This window comes from Bombina bombina, chromosome 2 (genome assembly GCF_027579735.1).
Source record: "Bombina bombina isolate aBomBom1 chromosome 2, aBomBom1.pri, whole genome shotgun sequence".
In the NCBI taxonomy this organism is placed as follows: domain Eukaryota; kingdom Metazoa; phylum Chordata; class Amphibia; order Anura; family Bombinatoridae; genus Bombina; species Bombina bombina.
Window position 1 is genome coordinate 1247664096 of NC_069500.1, and position 21011 is coordinate 1247685106.

Here is a 21011-nt window from a genome sequence, read left to right on the forward strand (position 1 = left end):
AGATGGCCCCCAATAAGGCAGATGGGGAGGGTTAGAGAGCTGTTTGGGGGGATGCTACACTGCAGCATATGTAAATATGCTTAAAAAAAATGAACTTTTTAAAAAAAAACTTATTTTAGTACTGGCAGACTTTCTGCCAGTACTTAAGATGGCGGGACAATGGTGGGGTGGGGGAGGGAAGGGAGCTGTTTGGGAGGGATCAGGGGGTCTGATGTGTCAGGTGAGAGGCTGATCTCTACACTAAAGCTAAAATTAACCCTGCAAGCTCCCTACAAACTACCTAATTAACCCCTTCACTGCTAGCCATAATACACGTGTGATGCGCAGCAGCATTTAGCGGCCTTCTAATTACCAGAAAGCAACGCCAAAGTCATATATGTCTGCTATTTCTGAACAAAGGGAATCCCAGAGAAGCATTTACAACCATTTGTGCCATAATTGCACAAGCTGTTTGTAAATGATTTCAGTGAGAAACCTAAAATTGTGAAAAATTTAACATTTTTTTTAATTTGATCGCATTTGGCGGTGAAATGGTGGCATGAAATATACCAAAATGGGCCTAGATCAATACTTGGGGTTGTCTACTACACTAAAGCTAAAATTACCCCAAAAAGCTCCCTACATGCTCCCTAATTAACCCCTTCACTGCTGGGCATAATACACGTGTGGTGCACAGTGGCATTTAGCGGCCTTCTAATTACCAAAAAGCAACGCCAAAGCCATATAAGTCTGCTATTTCTGAACAAAGGGGATCCCAGAGAAGCATTTACAACCATTTATGCCATAATTGCACAAGCTGTTTGTAAATAATTTCAGTGAGAAACCTAAAGTTTGTGAAAAAACTTGTGAAAAAGTGAACGATTTTTTGTATTTGATCGCATTTGGCGGTGAAATGGTGGCATGAAATATACCAAAATTGGCCTAGATCAATACTTTGGGATGTCTACTAAAAATAAATATATACATGTCAATGGATATTCAGGGATTCCTGACAGATATCAGTGTCCCAATGTAACTAGCGCTAATTTTGAAAAAAAGTGGTTTGGAAATAGCAAAGTGCTACTTGTACTTATTGCCCTATAACTTGCAAAAAAAAGCAAAGAACATGTAAACATTGGGTATTTCTAAACTCAGGACAACATTTAGAAACTATTTAGCATGGTTTTTTTTTGGTGGTTGTAGATGTGTAACAGATTTTGGGGGTCAAAGTTAAAAAAAAGTGTTTTTTTCCATTTTTTTCCTCATATTTTATAAAATTTTTTATAGTAAATTATAAGATATAATGAAAATAATGGTATCTTTAGAAAGTCCATTTAATGGCGAGAAAAACGGTATATAATATGTGTGGGTACAGTAAATGAGTAAGAGGAAAATTACAGCTAAACAGAAACACCTCTAAACAGAAACACCGCAACAATGTAAAAATAGCCTTGGTCCCAAACGGACAGAAAATGGAAAAGTGCAGTGGTCATTAAAGTGTTAAAATCACAAGCTCTATCTGAATCATGAAAGAAAAAAAAAATAGGTTTCATGCCCTAATAAGGATAGCGTTATTGGAACCAATACTACTAATGGATTTACACACTGACATAAAGAGACACTAATTCAGTCGTGATAGAGGATGAGGCTTTTTGTTTAGTTGATAACAATACAAAGTAAACTTGTGTTCTAAAACACCACCAACAGGCAGAGACTGTAAATAAACAGCACAGAGCCCAGGGAGAGTGTAGTAAACCAGACAGTATCTCGATAAGGAAGTACACAGCGTTACTTAGAGGATCGGATTATAGAACCCAATGCCCGGCGTGCAGTGAGTGAGGAGGAGGGACCAGCATAGCCATAGACAATTACATCCGGAGCAAGGAGACACCGTGAGCCCATTCATCCTTTGTGGTAATTCCGTGATCTGAGCGTTTTGCTCCACCACCCACGGCTTCCCGCTGACCAAAGAGATCCCACTGTATATTTCCTGTTACATTTATCTACCCCTCCTCAGAAGCTCCCCAACCCCATCTCATCAACTGATGATTACACGTACACTTTGCCTCCTACATTCATGTTTTCCACACCCACTCACGTCCCCTGCCTAGTGCCTATCCTTAGTCTCCCCTCCCTGTGGGTGTAGCCAGTGTCTGGTAACGGGTATATGGATTATCCGAGTTTGCCAGCAGCAATATCTACTGGGATAAAGCCTTTTACACAGCACCGCTCTGTTCATCTCTTCCCACTTACTAGGTGAGATTACATTAGTGAGACTGTAGAACTGATGGGGTTTGTTTGTCTTTAGAGCGCACTTCCATATAGCTTCATACATAGGGAAATCTCATTGAAACATTTAATTACAGCGTCTAGTAATGGAATCGCACCTGGATTCATTTACGTCCTGTGCAGATTTAGAAGTACATTTTAGAATTATTGGTAGAATAAATTCATGAAGTAGACATCAATGGACTATAGGAATCCTATTAAAAATCTAATTTTGCTGTGTTTCATATGAAGATTCCATAAAACAGCAAGTATCAGTTAGTATAGTAATACAGAAGGGGTATTGTGTTCTAGCTAATTAGATGCTCTGTGATTATGGGATCTGACCATATACGTTTTCTGTACAATTTACTTTTTTTATCACTACAGTTTTGTTTCACATCTTCTGTGAGAACTTGATGGGCCATTTATGCTCTACATTTTGTGTAAGAATTGTTTCTAATATATCTTGTACGTGAAGTGCTGATTAATATAATTGTTTATTTAGTTTGAATAGTGGTGAGACCATTTATTTTGTCTGCTATACATGGAACTGCCACCTAAGGTCTGTTGCACATCCTCTTGGGGCTGGTTTTAAAAGTTTGCAGCACAACTTTAGAGTGAAATCTTCATACAAGATGTGTAACTGATTACTCCACTTTTGTTCTGATTGTTGTGTCAGCCTCTTGGGACTGGTTTTGTTGTGTGGTACATCTTGTAAATGATTGATCACTTTACTCTTGATCTTGTATAGTGGCTCATGGCTAGCTTTACTCTACCCAGGGAAAGACTAACCCGTTTTTTCATCCTGAGGGGTAATTCCATTACACAAACCTACAAGCCAATGGGCCAGATTTCATAGACATTTTTGTCATGTTTATATGCCTTACTGTAATGTCCTGTGTGTACATTTATCTAAAGTTCTAACTGTTCCAGTTTTGTATATGAAAGAGTAGGATATATATATATATATATATATATACAGACCTTTTGTTCATTAGATGCTCTCTGTAAAATAATAGTGTCTGTAGGTTTATAGTTCTCCCTTCATCTGTTTGTCATTAATAGTTTGTCAAAATTCTCCCTGTAGCAGTAAAAACTATTCCCTTTCTTAATTGATACCATACAGCTAGAAAAAGGCACTGAGTGGTAACTTGATAGCTAGTAGATTCATGCAGGAAATAAGGGGAGGCCCCTCTGAGAGTCCTAATCTTTGTAGGGGGCTGCTTGGCTGGGGGGAAACTGGACAGACTAAATTCCAGTTGTTCAACAGCTCTGGCAGTAGTATTCTTAAAGGGATAGTCTAATCAAAATTAAACTTTTATTCATATAGAGAATGCAAATTTCTTATCAATTTTTCTTTGTTCTCTTGGTATCTTTATTTAAACAAGCAAGAACCTGGGTTGCACTTGCTGATTAGTGTCTAAATGTAGCAAGCGCTATCCAGGTTCTAAACCAAAAATGGGTCGGCTCTAAGCTTAAATGCTTGCTTTTTCAAATAAAGATACCAAGAGAATTAAGAAAAATTGATAATTGGAGTAAATTAGAAAGTTGCTTAAAACTGCATGCTCTATCTTTCATTATGAAAGTTTAATTTTGACTAGGCTATTCCTTTTTAATGTAGTTCTGTTTTGCATGGATGTCCTTAAATATTTAATTAGAGGCTATAGCTGATGCAGATATAGTACTTACAGATTTTTATAACACTGTTATTCTTTCTTGTTAAAGAGTACATTGTAGGTCATATGTAGTGTATCCAAAAGGATAAGAGTTTATTTGAGAATAAATAAACCCAGAGACTTCTGTTGATGAAATAAAGGCTCATTGGGGATGTATGCCAAGCTTGATAAATTCCAGGGGAGCTGAAAACAAAAAATTAAGTTTCTATAAATCTTTACATGGATCTAAAAGAAAACCATATGTATTCGGCAGCTCCAATATTCTCTTGTTAAAAGGACAGTAAAGTCAAAATTTAAACTTTCATGACTCGGACAGAAAATGCAATTCAACTTTCGAATGTATGTTTATCAAATGTACTTGCTTTGTTTGGTATTGTTTGTTGAAGACTAAACCTAGGTAGGCTGATAGGAGCTTAGGTGCGTGCACATATCTATAGCAGTCTATGGCAGCAGTGTTTGTAATTATGTATTAGTTTTGCTATAAACAATGTTGCAAACACTGCTGCCAGATGGTTTAAAAGGACATGAAACCCAATTTTTTTTTTCCATGATTCAGATAGAAGTAAATTGGGAAGTCATTTAAAATTGTATGCTCTATTATCAAATTGTTGTGACTTGTGCACATTCCTAAACTCACCTACGATTATTGTTTAACAAAGGATACAAAGAGAACTATGCACAATTTGATAATATAAGTAAATTTGAAAGTTATTTAAAATTTCACGCTCTATCCATCAATTTAAGTTTAATTTTCACTTTATTGTTTAACCTCTAATCTGCAAAGTCAAAGAGGTTCTGTTTTACAGACAAAACATAATATAGATGAAGCAACAGTATGGAAATAGATTTTTCATTTTCTCAAATATGTAAAGCAACCCCCCCCCCCCCCCCCAAACAACCAAACTGTTATAAAAATACATGTTTATCACATTTGTAACCTATTTGTAAAGCAATAGCAAGTTCTGTAGTGCTGAAATGGAAACAGAATAGAAATTTGACATAAAACATCTGTGACGTATATGTGGCAACGCTCACACTGAAGTGAGAGGGAAATGTCCTGCCATGTGTTCAATGTTGCCTTTACTGGAAGTGAGATCACAAAACCTGGGATATTGTGCATTTCAAATTTGCTATGCAAGGCCCTTCATGTAATAACGAGCTGTTCATAACCCTTCAGTGTGTGACACAAATAGACTCACGGATTTCTTACATAAGCTTTTATTTCTTAAAGGGACAGTCTACACCAGAATTTTTATTGTTTTAAAAGATAGATAATCCCTTTATTACCAATTTCCCAGTTTTGCATAACCAACACAGTTATAATAATATACTTTTAACCTCTGTGATTATCTTGTATCTAAGCCTCTGCAAACTGCCCCTTTTTCAGTTCTTTTGGCAGACTTGCAGTCTAGCCAATCAGTGCCTGCTCCCAGATAACTTCTCGTGCACGAGCACAGTGTTATCTATATGAAATATGTGAACTAACACCCTCTAGTGGTGAAAAACTGTTAAATTGCAATCTGAAAGAGGTGGGCTTCAAGGTCTAAGAAATTAGCATATGAACCTCCTAGGTTAAGCTTTCAACTAAGAATACCAAGAGAACAAAGCAAAATTGGTTGGTGATAAAAGTAAATTGGAAAATTGTTTAAAATTACATGCTCTATCTGAATCATGAAAGTTTATTTTGGCCTAGACTGTCCCTTTAAAGGGACACAAAAGCACAAACTATTCTAGTGCAGTACAGCAGGTTTGCAATATTTTTTTCCCATAATACCCATGGCAGAGGGCATGAGATGCTAATGTCAGAGCATATAAAAAAATTCTGATCACTTTAAAAATGTTTAGACGCGAGAGCTATCTTCATCTTGCTTATGTTATGGTCTTCACAGTTAAACCTGGCCAGCGCCCAATTTGGGCTGGAAGTGGCTCTTCTTTGGGGGAGATGCAATGTTTATGTGCCATACTGTTTTTGTGGCCACATAATGTAAACTAACACCCATTCCCATCAGCTTCACACATAGGTTTTTTTTTTTTGTCTAGCAGTCTTTACCAAGAGGGAGAGGTCAAGCTCTAGAACACTGTCACAACCCATGACATCACAGTCTTGCCCACAGAACTCCCATGGATCTCCCTGACTTGACCTAAGCCTCTAGACCAAAAATATGTTGAGTAGGATGTTTCTTTAGAATGAGTTTGATACCCCTGTCTTACAAGTAACAGAACAATGTTTAAAAACTAAATGTATCTGGGGGCCACTGACCAAATGTTCTTTTCCCATGGGGAGCGGCAGATGTTGTAAGGTGAAGCAAGACCCTCCAAACTTCCATTGTTTGTGCCTTTTTAGCTATGTATGGATGATCAGAACTTCTATTTGTTTTGTACAAGCTGACATGCAAAATATAATTAGGCTGCAATGGGACAATTTAATTTTATATGGATTGTAAAGGTGGTGCAACAGCAAGGCAAACTTTAAAGGGACATTAAACACTCTGAAGTTGTAGTATTAAATATTAGATTATGTGTAGTAAAACAACGTTGCAGTATTCTTTGATTATTTTTGTTCCATTTTCCTGTAATTTAATTCTGAAAATTAATTCTTTTTGCTGTAAAAAGTGAAATGCAGACTCCAGAACTTAGCACTGCTATATTCCACACAGCCATTAGGTGTGCATAGTAACTTATTTTATAACCGTTCCTGATTGGCCTCAGCAGAGAAGGAAACTTAGGTTACAACATGGTGGCACCCATTGCTTTATGGACAATAAAACTTTAAATTAAAAAATAAAAAATAAATAAATAAGAGTAAACAACTTGTATACATTTTAAAGATCTACATATTCTCAGGCTTATCTATGTTTATAAATACATCATTCTATCTAGCATTTATAATAGCTATTTGAAGAAGCCCTTTTTTATTAACTACAGTATCCTTCAGTATAAGCTCAGAAGAGCTCTTCAATTAAAGGGACTGTAAACAACTTGTAATTGCTATAGTGTTCTGAAGTCTTCCAATAGATTAACATATCAGCAGAGCCTGAACTATATTAGAACAGATTAACACCTTGTTTGCTGCAATTGTTTCTCCAATGCTCAAGACATGGATTGTCACTGTATATGTGTTAACACAATCTCCATGGTTGAGCTTCAGCAGAGAAGATAAGATCACTAATTACAAATTAGGGAGAAGTATATGGCATGGTTAGGTTTGTGAAGCCTGCCATCCACTCTTAGTTTTCAGGACTGGAAACTCAACAATCTTCAGCAAAATAAATAATGAAAGAATATTGCTATAATTTTAGACTTAAAAGGACAGTTCACCCAAACATTTTCTCCCCTTTAAATTGTTCCCAATGATCCATTTTACCTACTGGAGTGTATTACATTGTTTACAAATAGCCCCTTTACCCCTATTTTGGGATTGGAAATAGCTGATTTAGCTTGTGGTATCCCCACCTATAGTAAAGTTTGTTTACTGGAGTCTAGGCTATTGAATAGCCTAAGTAAACACAGCCAGCAGAATAAATTACACTCCCAGGGTGCAGGATAGTTAAGTAATAAAATGTTAACCATTTAAAAACTTACTTAGAAGCTCACAGTTTAACTCTGTTAAAGAGATTAGCTAGAACACCCACTGCAAGTGCTTCAAAAGAAAGGAAAAAAAAAAAAAAGCAGACCCCTCTCCCCCTTCCTCTGCATATGAAAAGACACTTTACACAAACAGGAGCAAGCTGGAGTAGGTATACATCAGTATTCTCCTAAAACTTTGGGGCTTGGTTAGGAGTCTGAAAATCAGTGCAATGTTATTTAAAAATAAGCAAAACTATACATTTTAAAACAAAAACAAACTGTATGAGCTATATAAATGGATCGTTTATGCAAAGAAGAAAATAGAGATTAGATGGTTAGGTAATTAGCAGACATGTAAAATATACCTCACTTTGGTTTATTATCTACCCTGATGCTATAGAAGGGGTCGACAAATCTGTTTAAAATTTAGGAGCCGGTAAGAATATATAGGAGCCAGGCACGCTTTTAGGAGCTAGACAGTGGTATTTGTTAGGAGCCAGATGTACAATTCTAGGAGCCAGTGACTCTCAGGCTCCTGGGTTTGTCAAGCCCTGTTATAGAATGCTAACAAGGCAAGCACATGGGGGCCCTGCAGTGAGGTCCACACAAATGCTAATTTGTTTTTATAGTGTTTCAGAAACTAAAAAGGCTGCACATTAGTAACAGTAAGCAGTTTCCAGAAGTCACAAATAGATACATAGTTTTCCAGCTAATCTGTGTGTTCTGTTAAACAGACTTTCTTTTTCTGTGGTACTGTCTCAAATGTCCAGGTTATTCTGGATATCCAAGTACCACTCTGCACAAGAGAGAATCCCTCTACTGTGCAATGCAAGGATGCATCATTGTCCTCTGTGTAACTGATGACCTAGGCATTATTAACCACACTTGGCTGTCACATCACTGATTAATATGGTTGTGTTAGTGGCGGCCAAGGATCACTAAATTTACTTGTAACAGATAACAACATTGTTCTGTGTGTGTGAGACAGAATAACAGATTTCTTCAGTTCTGTCAAATCTCAATAGCAATGACAGGAGGCAGATTTTGAAGATAATCCATAGCATTTGTCCCTGGGGTTTTTATATCCAGCCAATGTCTTTGATTTGTGAGTCAAGTTTAGCACTTCCTGCAGATTAATTTGTTCTGCTGATCTTTCAGTTTTAAAAGTATTATAGTTTTATGTATGTTCTGTATCAGTCCTGTGAAAACTAAGGCGTGTGACCCTATGTATTTGACAGAACCAGACAGAAATTTTCATTAACCTTGTTTTATAATAGTAATATTTATCTTCAAGCAGCTGATATGTATTGATGAAAAATGTTGGAAACCGATACCTGGGAAAATAATTTTAACTTCTTATTTTGAAATAAAAGTTTCTATTTTTAATATGTTGTCTCTTTTTTAAACATTTAGACTTCCATGTGAGCTCTTAATTCTAGTCAGGTTTAATTTAAAGCAAGAACTCATTCATATTATTCAGAGTGTGCAATTTTAAATGTCATTTTATTTTTAAATTTGTTTCATTCTCATGGTATCCTTTGTTCTAGAAGGAGCAATGCACTACTGGGAGCTAATTAAACACATTGGGTCAGCCAATGACGAGGCATATATGTGCAGCCACCAATCAACAGCTAGTGCCCAGTGGTATTCTGCTGCTTGTGAGCCTACCTAGGTATGCTTTTCAACAAAGAATACAGAGTACAAAGCAAATTAGATGCTAGAAGTAAAATGGAAAGTTGATTAAAATTGCATGCTGTGTCTGAATCATGAACATTGATTTTTTACTTTACGGTCTCTTAATGGAGTGTTAGTTCCCATCCTGTATTTGAAAGTTACTGTTCTCTGTTTTAGATTTTTCTTTCCTTCTCCAGTTTTTAACATATAGAATATAATAATGCACATTTATTATGTAGATCATATTTTTACTTTTGTTTTTCTGGGTATACTGTCTGTAAAAAAAAAAAAAAATAATAAAAAAAAAAAGAGCTTTTTACTGGAATACATTTCTTTCTATCCAATGCTTGGTCTGTTAACTAATCAGTAAATGAATGGGCTTCTTTAATACCTGGGGACAATATGCAGTTTGTGTAAAGGTTTGGAATGTGAAATGACTGGGTATAAATACTCCCTTTTTCTGCCACGTCTGCTAGACAGCAGCCTTACTGCTAGGTTTTATTGCAAGTCAGAATGATATTCTGCCAACGCAATAAAGGTTGCAATGGTGGTTTGACAGCTTAGGGTTAAAAGTGACTTTTCTTTATGGATGTAAAAGGGCATAATTATTTTGTTACCTCCTCTTAAAATAAATCATTTACAAGTTTGGGGAAAGTAGATGTTCCTTTGATGCCTGCAACTATTTTTCATAAATAAAATTTGACCTCCTTCCCTCACTAAAAAGTAAGTAAAAAATTAAAAAAAAGTTCTGGCTGCTAATTTTAAAAATGGGTACAAAATATGACATTGCTGAACAAATCTACATTGGGGCTACTTTAGTAGTTGTGGAGGTATTACACTGTGCTTAAAGGGACTCTCAAGTAAAAATTAAACTTTTATAATACAGAGAGCGCATGCCCTTTTAAACAACTTTCCAATTTACTTCATTTGGCAAAATGTGTAATATAAATATTAGCTAATTAGTTACCTAAAAAACGTTTTTTTAATAATCAAAACATGGCGGCGCAAATATTTATAGGGAGTAAATGCTGTTCCCGACAGGCGCAATTTATCATTACTACGCCCCAGCTCGCCTGCGCAAAGTTACGTCTATTTTTTTTATAAATTGAGGCGCACATGTGCGCCTCTCCGGAGGTGAGCTGGGGCGCAGTTACAGGCGAAGAACGTACAGAGTTCGCCTAGCCTTTGATAAATCTAGCCCTAAGTCACCAGCTCCTACTGAGCATGAGCAAGAATTCACAGAATGTGTATGCATTGTGATTGGCTGATGGCTTTCATATGATACAGGAGGAGTGGCAATAGACATAACTGAATTTTGTCAGAAAAAAAAATCTACTACTCAATTGAACTTCAGACTAATTGCATTGTCTTGTTATCATGCATTTGTTAGTTCTGCAAATCCACTGTATTTACTGGTCTTTGAATCCTGAGGATCTTTGTATTATAGTAATTCTATTATGGGAGATGAGATGTACGGAGAATTATCTACGTAATCTTGTGTTGTGCAACTGAGCTGAAGACTCCAGAGTAACTGGCCCCATCTCCTCGCCCCCTCTAATGACGTGCACTTCCTTTTCAGTTGTAACCAGATTATTTTTATTAAATGCTCACTGCTGGTAAATGTGATCTCATTCTACATGTATACAAATATCCTATTGGTCCTGTAGTGTTCAGTACTGTTGTAACATGAATATGATTTAATTAGTAGTCCTATTTTGTAAAGGTCATTTTGTTTTAAACTAATGTGGCCAAACACACAGTAAGATCTATATGTACATGCATACCTCGCTTTTATTGTACTTCACTATGAGATAGTTTTGCAGATCTATCGCTCCCCCTCCTTTTTTTTTTTTTTGTGCCAAGTCTGTGTCGAGCAAGCCATTTAAAGAAAGAAGAAAAAAAAAAAGTTAAAGGGACAGTTAACCCAAAAATTATAATAAATTATTTCTTAGTATGTAATTATGATTAACTCACCCTGTAGCTCATGTTTAACGTGCATATAGTTTTAATGTAAAATCACTTATTTGCGCTCCAGCCATTTTAAAATGAGCACCAGACACCCCTCCTTTCCCTGACGTCATCTTAAAAGAAGGCTCACTTGAAAATAGCAGCTTTGTGTTGATCGCGCACGTACTTCGCACAATCGCAAATTTTTAAAAAAATCTGCCGTGTATGACAACCACTATTCTTTGGTTCTCTCCAACTTTTTCGTGGGGGAGGGGGGGGTTCATTTTATACACGCAACTAAAGAATACTGCTCAGTTGAATAGCTGTAAAATGTAATTACATAGGAATAATTTATTATAATTTTTGGGTTGACTGACCCTTTAAGTTATGTACATTGTTTGTGCAATAGCATTATGTCTAAAAAAAAAACACATAGCAGACTACAGTATAGTGTAAAAGCTTTTATATGCACTGGCAATAAGTGCGACTCCTATTTTTATTTGCTTTATTGCGGTGATCTGAAACCGAACCCGCTATATCTCACAGGTACACCTGTATTGTGTAAAATTAACTCTGACAAACAAAACATCAAACAGCAGTGTTTGATACTGTGGTCTAACACGCTTTTCACATTTTCTAAACTTTCTTTTAGTATGGCCATGTTTCACATTAAGAAGATTTGCTGCATTGGTGCCGGCTATGTTGGAGGGCCAACATGCAGTGTCATTGCCCAGATGTGTCCAGATATCAAAGTGACTGTTGTTGATGTGAATGAAACGAGGATCAACGCCTGGAACTCGGACACATTGCCCATCTATGAGGTAATGGGACCATGTTGATACAAGAACATGAAACCCAGATGTTTTCTTTCTTAATTCAGACAGCTTCCATAATCAAATTTTGCTTCTTTCTCTTAGTACCCTATGTGTAAAAAGCATACCTAGGAAGGCTCAGGAGCAGCAGTGCACTACTGGGTTTTAGCTGCTGTTTGGTTGCTGCACAAACATGCCTCTTGTCATTGGCTCAGCCAGTATGTTCAGCTAGCTCCCAGTGACCCCCCCTTCAACAAAAGATACCAAAAAATGAAGCACATTTAAAAATAGAAGTACTTTGGAAAGTTGTTTAAAAAAAAAGTTCCATTAAAGGGACAGTCTACACAAAAATGGTTATTGTTTAAAAAGATAGATATTGCCTTTACTACCCATCCCCCAGTTTTGCACAACCAACATTGCTATATTAATTTACTTTATAACCTTTAAACCTCTACATTTCTGCCTTTTTCTAAGCTACTACAGACAGCCTCTTATCACATGCTTTATTATGTTTTCACAACAGGGGACTGCTAGTTCATCTGAGCCATATAGATAACATTTTGCTCCCTCCCGGAGTTGTACACAGCACTAATTGGCTAAAATGCAAATCAATAGATAACAAAGTTATATGCTAAGGGGGGTTTATGAGGCTTAGATAAAAAGTGTATTATTAATTCAGGATCAGACTGATATGCTACAGGAGAGTTCTTCTCTGTAAAGGGCACATGTGAGCAAAAAGAGGCTGCTTCTTGGGTGGTAACTAGCCATAGAACAAGCTATTATGCTGTTATTCGTTCCCAGGTTGAGCGCTTCTCTCTTTTTATTTATGCAAAAAGTATATTAATAGAACTGTGTTGGTTATGCAAGGCTGGGGAATGGGTAATAAAGGGATTAGCTATCTTTTTAAGACAAAAAAAAAACTTAAGCTTTCACAAGCCTTCATTCTGCATTTGTACAATATGTTTGCAGTGGTAATCATAACCATAATTGAATTTAATTGTTTGTCTTGAAGGAAGCTATTGATAAACAGTGACACACAAGAACATATCAATACAGTCCCTGAAGGCTGCTCCTTCAACAACGGGGAAAAAATAAACAAAGTACATGATAGTTAAGATGTGTAAAGTTCACTTGCATAATCAGTGGCAATTTAACATCTGTCACTAGAGCAGGATGTGACCACAACTCTCCTTAATAAATATACATAAGACACAATTTAATTAAATTGTGTCTTAATAACTTAGACAAGGATGTATAGCCATAGCCTTTTTTTATATATATATATATATATATATATATATATATATGTGTGTTCACTTTAATTGTAAAATCTTCCAGTTTATTCTATTATTGAATTTACCAGTTTATCTTGGTATCCTTTGTTGAAACTCATTTCTATAACCGCATACTGAGGTAGTATTAGGAGTGTGTGAACAAATTTATATATAAATTGTAAACACTGTTGCCATTATAGTTCTAAAAACACATGCACACCATGAACCTATTTAGGTATGCTGCAATGTAAAAGTATTTCAACAAAAATAAATTATAATTGATTTTCCTCAAATTGTGTTCTCCCTCTGGATATTGTCACTTTAAGTGCATAGAATGTCAGAAAAAAACCCATTATACTAGAATTCTTGAATGGTTTATAGTCATGTCTGTGTAACAGCAGGGTAAGGAGCGGCTCTGAGTGTTTGTTTTTAGGTTGTGATTATTTGCTTTAAAATATTTTTACTGCATGCAAATTGGTGATTTAGGTGACAATACCTGCAGCTTGTGACTCACTGTTCCTACCAATTCACGTTTGATTGATTGGACAAAATAAAACAAACCTTATTTAAAAACTGAGGGTCGGTGGGGACGTCTCCTGATAGACTTGATATCCATTAAACCTTTCTCTATTCTATAGACCTATATCAGATAAGGGTGGGTTTGTTTGTTTTTCCCCTTGAAAACAAACCAAAACAAAGCCCCAATGACATGCATAGACTCCAACAGGCACATAGCTTTATAAATAAACACCATTGTTTGGCTCCTAAAGAGTTGTCTGGCACCTCTTATCTAGTTTGGTTCCTGAATTTTAAATGTGCCAACTCGCAGACCAAAGTCACAAAGGTGACAGTCTTTTGCAAGGACCCCACCTGTAGTTAATTACAATAATGTGAGAGTAATTATTGTCCATTGTATTTATAGTAATCCTATACAGTTTAGTCTCAAATATGTTGGTACTTCTGCTCATATAACCGACCCTCTTAGAGTATTGCCTATTAATCATATGGAGTAATGACACTTGGGAAACTAATTCACAAGGACCTTGTGAATATTAACCATTACATTATTTTGTAAATGGTCTGCACTTCCTCTGAGTCAGCAGCTATTTGATTTTTATTTTTTTTATTATAGCTCATAGGAAATATCAAATGTTAAAGTAATTGAGTATCACCTCCTTGGAATATGTTCATCATCATTGCTATGGCTTACTAAGTATAAACAAAATTCCCTTTTTAAAAGTGTTACTAGTTTTACATTTGTAAATAATATGTTTAAACTCAAATGGAAATAAATGCATGCTCTCATTCCTTGGAAAATTCAGCCCAAAAGCAGTAGCGTTTATTACAAATGAATGTTTATTTCAGAAGGTATAAACAAAAACGTTTCAGACACATCGGTCCTTAATCATGTATTTAAAGCCCTGATACAAGACTGATTTGTCTGAAACCTTGTCTTCTGAAATAAACATTCCTTTGTGATAAATGCTGCTGCTTTTTGACTGCATTTTTCCAATCTGTACGAGCCTTGTAGTGCGGGGGCTTTGCAATTTGGAAAGTTTACACTAGTGCTGGAGTACTTTTGTATGAATGCTCTTATTCCTTGCAAAGTGTCATTTTTGCATTAGTGAGCCTAAAAAAATGTGTTTAAATCCATGGGTAAAGTTCCACTTGAGAATTGCCAGCCCTGCTGCTCCTGAACAAAACCTGACCAGTCAGCAGCACAAGATGTGTCCTTTTTTTTTTTACAAAGGTTAAAGGGACATTCTGCTCAAGAATTTCTATTGTTTTAAAATATAGATAGTTCCTTTATTACTCATTACCCAGTTTTGCATAACCAACACCGTTATATTAATATACTTTTTACCTCTGTGATTACTTTGAATCTAAGCCTTTGCCGGATGACCCCTCAGTTCTTTTCACAGACTTGCATTTTAGCCAATCGGTGCTGACTCCTAGGTAAATACACAGGACACATATAAACTAGTGCTGTTTAGCTGTGAATAACTGTCCAAATGCACTGAGAAAAGAGGTGGCCTTCAAGGGATTATAAATTACCATATGACTCTACCTAGGTTAAGCTTTCAACAAAGAATATCAAGAGAACAAAGCTAATTTGAAGATAAAAGTGAATTGGAAAGTTGTTTTAAATTGCATGCCCTATCGGAATCATGTACGTTTAAAGGGACTGTCTAGTCAAAAAATAAACTTTAATGCTTCAGATAGGGCATGCAATTTAAAACCACTTTCCATTTTACTTTTATCATCAAATGTGTTTTGTAATCTTGGTATTCTTAATTGAAAGCTAACCCTAGGTAGGCTCATATGCTAATTTCTCAGCCTTTGAAGACTGCCTCTTATCAAATGCTTTTTATTTGCTTTTCCCAACAGGGGAGTGCTATTTCATGTGAGCCACATAGATAACATTGTGATCACGCCCGTGGCAGACACTGCACTAATTGGATAAAATGCAAGTCAATAGATAATAATAAATAAAATGTTGTGTGATCAGGGGGCTGTCAGAAGATGCTTAGATACAAGGTAATCACAGAGGTAAAAGGTATATTAATATAACTGTGTTGGTTATGCAAAACTGGGGAATAGGTAATAAAGGGATCATTTAAGCACTGTCCCTTTAAGCACACAGTTGTTTAGGCTCTGCAATACCAAAAGCTGCACGCTCTCACTAAATATTGTTAGCATTGTCTACATTAGAAAGTCCGTTGTAAATAGATATTATCTAATAATGTAACCTCAGGGCAGTTCCACTGTTCATAGCTATATTTACTGTATATTATTAAATCAATTGGAGACCTTAGGGAAGCTTAAATGAGAGCTTACAATCTAAAGCGTATAGATAGGCGTTTGTGTATTAAGGACACAACTCTGTTCAATGCAAAATTAATACATTTATAAATCTGATAACTCTTAAACTGACATGAAAGTCAAAATTGAGTTAAACTTTCATGATTCCGAGAAATTAATGTGTTTAATAGAATTTTTTTTTCTTCTATTCTCACTTATTTTATTCTCATGGGATCCTTTGATGAAAAGCTTACATAGGTAGGCTCAGGAGCAGCAGTTAACTAATGGGCGCTAACTGGTGATTGGGGCTACACACATGCCTTTTGTCATAAGATCCCCAGATGTGTTCAGCTAGCTTTAAAGGGACAGTTCACCCAAAAAATGTCTCCCCTTTAAATTGTTCCCAATGATCCATTTTACCTGCTGGAGTGTATTAAATTGTTTACAAGTAGCTCCTTTACACCTATTTCAGCATATGAAATAGCTGATTTAGCCTGTGGTATCACAACCTATACTTAAAATTTTGATACTGGAGTATACGCTATTGACAGACTATGTAAACACAGCCAGCAGAAGAAATTGCACTCTCAGTGGGTTGCAGGATAGTTTAAGTAATAAAATGTTAATTTTCCATTGTTCTTTCTAAGCATTGAGTTTGCTTTACAAACAGATATAAGATAAGGATGCAAGTCTGTGTGAATAAAAGTGATAACATAATGAGATCTGATATTAGCTGGAAGCTCAACCCATTGTAATAGGCTGTGGTTGAAAAGCACAAAACCAGCTAATTCATATACATAAATAAACCCGAAAATGCAAACTCTCAAACATTTTCTACTCTGCAGCTGGTATAACAAGTCATTGAAAATACATTAATTTAAAAACAATTTTACGGTGTACTGTCCCTTTAAGTAGTGCATTGCGGATCTGGTAATGATTTTCAGGGGTTAAATACATAGTTAAAGCAATAGATTATTGGACAATTGATTGCATTGTATTTTTGCACTTATATGTCCTTTTTATTTATTTATCTTTATTATATTACAGCCAGGTCTTAAAGAAGTGGTAGAATCCTGCAGAGGCAAAAATCTTTTCTACTCTACTGATATCGACAGTGCCATACAGGAGGCAGACTTAGTTTTCATATCGGTAAGTGTGTGTGTGTGTGCGCTGAAACAGTTTGTTCATTATATTTTTTTTGTCTAACACAACGTTTGTTTGTTTTTCTTCTACATTCAGGTTAACACTCCGACTAAGACCTATGGGATGGGTAAAGGGCGTGCAGCAGATCTGAAGTACATTGAAGCCTGTGCTAGACGTATTGTGCAAAATTCAAATGGTTATAAAATAGTTACAGAAAAGAGCACGGTACCAGTACGCGCAGCAGAGAGCATCCGGCGGATATTTGATGCCAACACTAAACCTAATCTGAACCTACAGGTGAGACCAGAATCGGCTTCTTGTGTGACTTGTTCAAACCTCATTCCTTTCTTGTTATCCTGTTTAGCATCTGGGGATGTAAAGGATCATGAAACCCTGAAACGTTATTTCGTGATTCAGATAGTCTACACATAAAAGCCACTCCCACTTCTATTATTACATATGCTTCATTCTATTGGTATCCTTAGCTAAAGGAGTAGCAATGCACTACTGAGTGCTAGCTGAAAACATCCGATCAACCAATGACGAGGCATTTGTGTGTACACCAACCAATCGACGGCTAGCTCCCAATAGTGCTTTGCTCTTCGTAGGGTTTTTTTTTCTTTCTAAAGGCTAGCAAGATCATAAAATAAATTGGAAAGTTGTTTTATACTTCATGCTCTATCTGAATTAAGAGCATTTTGGGTTTCATGTCCCTTTTAATCTAAATCAGGCAGCCTCTGGTATAGCTGTGTGTGTTTGTTTCCCCCCCAAATGTAAAGTTAAGGAGACAATGGTGCAATCCAGGTGGAAATATGAGGTACTTGAGGCAGTATAATACATGTATTGTTATTTTTTATTATTATTTTATAAATGTTACTTTAAGCTATCCAAAGCAAAAATGAAACTAAACTAATTGAGCAATAAATTGTCCAACAAATATTGAAAACATTTAATACTGGCTAATTTTTAGCTTAATATTGTCTTACATTTTAGTCAAGTAGTCAGTGAAATCAGCTGGCTGGTGTGCCCATTAAATAGGTTCTGTGGAGAACACTAAGGAGCCCTGTATCTATATAATGGGGTGATAGTAATTCTCTGTGTATAGTAACAATCCAGTACTTTTCTGTCTTCTCTTAGGTGCTTTCTAACCCAGAGTTTTTGGCAGAGGGAACAGCGATTAAGGATCTAAAGAATCCAGACAGGGTTTTGATTGGTGGAGATGAAACCCCCGAGGGGCAGAAGGCTGTGCAAGCTCTATGTGCAGTTTATGAGCACTGGGTCCCCAAAGAAAAAATAATTACAACCAACACCTGGTCATCAGAGCTGTCAAAACTGGTATTTTATTTGTGTGTATTCTCCTATTTTGTCTTTACTAATCTAATAGTAACTCATTTGTAATGGAAAAAATATAAATAAGCTGTAAGATAGCAAGTTATAAATAATAAAAATAGATGCTATATTTCTTTAAAATGTAGTGTTTTGTGTTTTTTTTTTTTTTTTATTACTACTACACTGTAGGCGTTACATGAAATTTGTTTCTTCCATGTAGTCCACAAGGAACAATGTAACTAGTCCACGTTCTTTTCAGTATAAGCCCTAGTTTACTGTAACATTAATGTAACATTAAACAAAGATTTCCAAATTATTTTATTTTCTGATTAAGTGAAACATTTTTACAAGTTCTTTTCCCTCCATGTAACCAGGCTGCCAACGCTTTCCTAGCTCAGAGAATCAGTAGCATTAACTCAATAAGTGCCTTGTGTGAAGCAACAGGAGCAGATGTAGAGGAGGTTGCAAGAGCCATTGGGATGGACCAGAGAATTGGAAATAAATTCTTGAAAGCCAGTGTTGGTAATTGAGCATTATTATTATTGTTATAGCCGTGGGTTATTTATAGGCTTGTGTGAAATATAAAACTAATCCTAAAGGGACATTAAACCCACTTTTTTTGTTTGTTTCATGATTTAGAAAGATGATGCAATTTTAAACAACTTTCTAATTTAATTCTGTTATCTAATTTGCTTTATTCTCTTGATATCCTTTGCTGAACAGCATATATAGATAGGCTTGGTGGCTGCACATAGATGTCTTGTGTGATTGGCTCACCCATGTGCATTGCTATTTCTTCAACAAAGGATATCTAAAGAATGAAGCAAATTATATTATATAAGTAAATTGGAATGTTTAAAATTGTATTCTCTATTTGAATCATGAAAGAAAAATTTGGGGTTTAGTGTCCCATAATGATAAAGGAAAGTAGTGACGTCAGAGGCTGGTGAGGCAGTGGCTAGAATATGCCTTCATTCTTTAGATTTCCTTTGTTGAAGAAATAACAATACACATGGGTGAGCCAATCACATGAGGTATCTATGTGCAGCCACCAATCGGCAGCTACTGAGCATATTTAGATATGATTTTCAACAAAGGATATCAAATGAATGAAGAAAATTAGATGTAAATTGGAAAGTTATTTAAAATTGCATGCTCTTTCTAAATCATGAAAGAAAACATGGGTTTCATGTCCCTTTAAATGGTGTCTTGGAAAACTGGTCAACTTAGTAAACATCTGATTTTAGTCTAAAGGATTGTAACAGAAACTCCTTGCCAGATAACAAAATGCTTGCTCTGATTATGAGACCTAGAAATCCAGGCCCATTAAAATATGTTTAAAACAATCACACACAGAGGGTTAGAGAGACACATAAGGGATGAGAGAGTCAGAGGGGGAGGAAGAGAGACAGAGAGAGACCATGGGGGAGAACGACACATAAGGAGAGAGACAGAGGGAGTGGGAGAGAGATGGATAGAGAGAGAGGGAGAGAGACACACAAGGGGGGGAAGAGGGACCACTGAAAGGGGGGAGACACCACTGATTTTTTTAAAGTATCTCTTTTAAATATATGAAACAGAACAGCACATATGAATGGGAGCATTAATAAATTATTATTGTTGTCTACATCAGGTTTGTCAGACATACAGTTTGACAATGAAATACTATAGCTACAGGAGCCATGGAGCATATTTGCTATAACTCATTCTAAACTGCTTGGTTTCATTTTACATTACCATGCTGTTGGTCTAGCTTACTCTGGTCAAATAACAACTCATCCATACAAACAGCATAATAGTAAGATAATGTTGTGAGAAAACAGTTACAGAGAGTTCATAAGTCAGAGAGTGAGGCTATATACTAGTGTGCAGTACAGAGGCAAGCTGCTAAGGTAACATTAATAAGTCAGTAAGAGAGTGAGGTTATAAAATAGTGTGCAGTACAGAGGCAAGCTGCTAAGGTAACATTAATAAGTCGGTAAGAGAGTGAGGCTATAAACTAGTGTGCAGTACAGAGGCAAGCTGCTAAGGTAACATTAATAAGTCAGTAAGAGAGTGAGGTTATAAAATAGTGTGCAGTACAGAGGCAAGCTGCTAAGGTAACATTAATAAGTCTGTAAGAGAGTGAGGCTATAAACTAGTGTGCAGTACAGAGACAAGCTGCTAAGGTAACATTAATAAGTTAGTAAGAGAGTTTGACTATATACTAGTGTGCAGTACAGAGTCAAGCTGCTAAGGTAACATTAAATACAAAAATGATCCATAAAATGCTGTAAAAGAGTAAAAAAACACTAAACCACATTCATTAAATTATCATTTTTACTAACAGAATCCCTTTCAGCAAAATCTAAGGTTGCAGCACTTACTTTAATAAAATGTGGCTAAAACACTGCTCTTTGCATCTCGTCATGCTCTGTAAGGAAGTGACAGTGGCACATTCCACTGCACTTGGAGGGGAAGTACAGCACTCTCTTTTTCACTGAAGCAAAGCTGGCAGCTGCACAGGGCAGCAACAAAATAAATGAAAGTAGTTTTTTTTT

At 36.1% G+C, this 21011-nt stretch overlaps 1 protein-coding gene across 1 annotated transcript in view; it reads left to right on the top strand.

Moving 5' to 3' along the window:
* Nucleotides 1–1868: 1868 nt before the first annotated feature.
* UGDH (UDP-glucose 6-dehydrogenase) overlaps nt 1869–21011 on the top strand; it is a 36451-nt gene continuing 17308 nt past the window's right edge. Inside the window, exons 1-6 of the mRNA XM_053704045.1 lie at nt 1869–2235; nt 11764–11932; nt 17047–17148; nt 17239–17439; nt 18280–18477; nt 18846–18993. Coding sequence (XP_053560020.1) covers nt 2147–2235; nt 11764–11932; nt 17047–17148; nt 17239–17439; nt 18280–18477; nt 18846–18993 — 907 coding nt within the window. The 5' untranslated portion in view covers nt 1869–2146. The remainder of the gene's footprint in view (nt 2236–11763; nt 11933–17046; nt 17149–17238; nt 17440–18279; nt 18478–18845; nt 18994–21011) is intronic.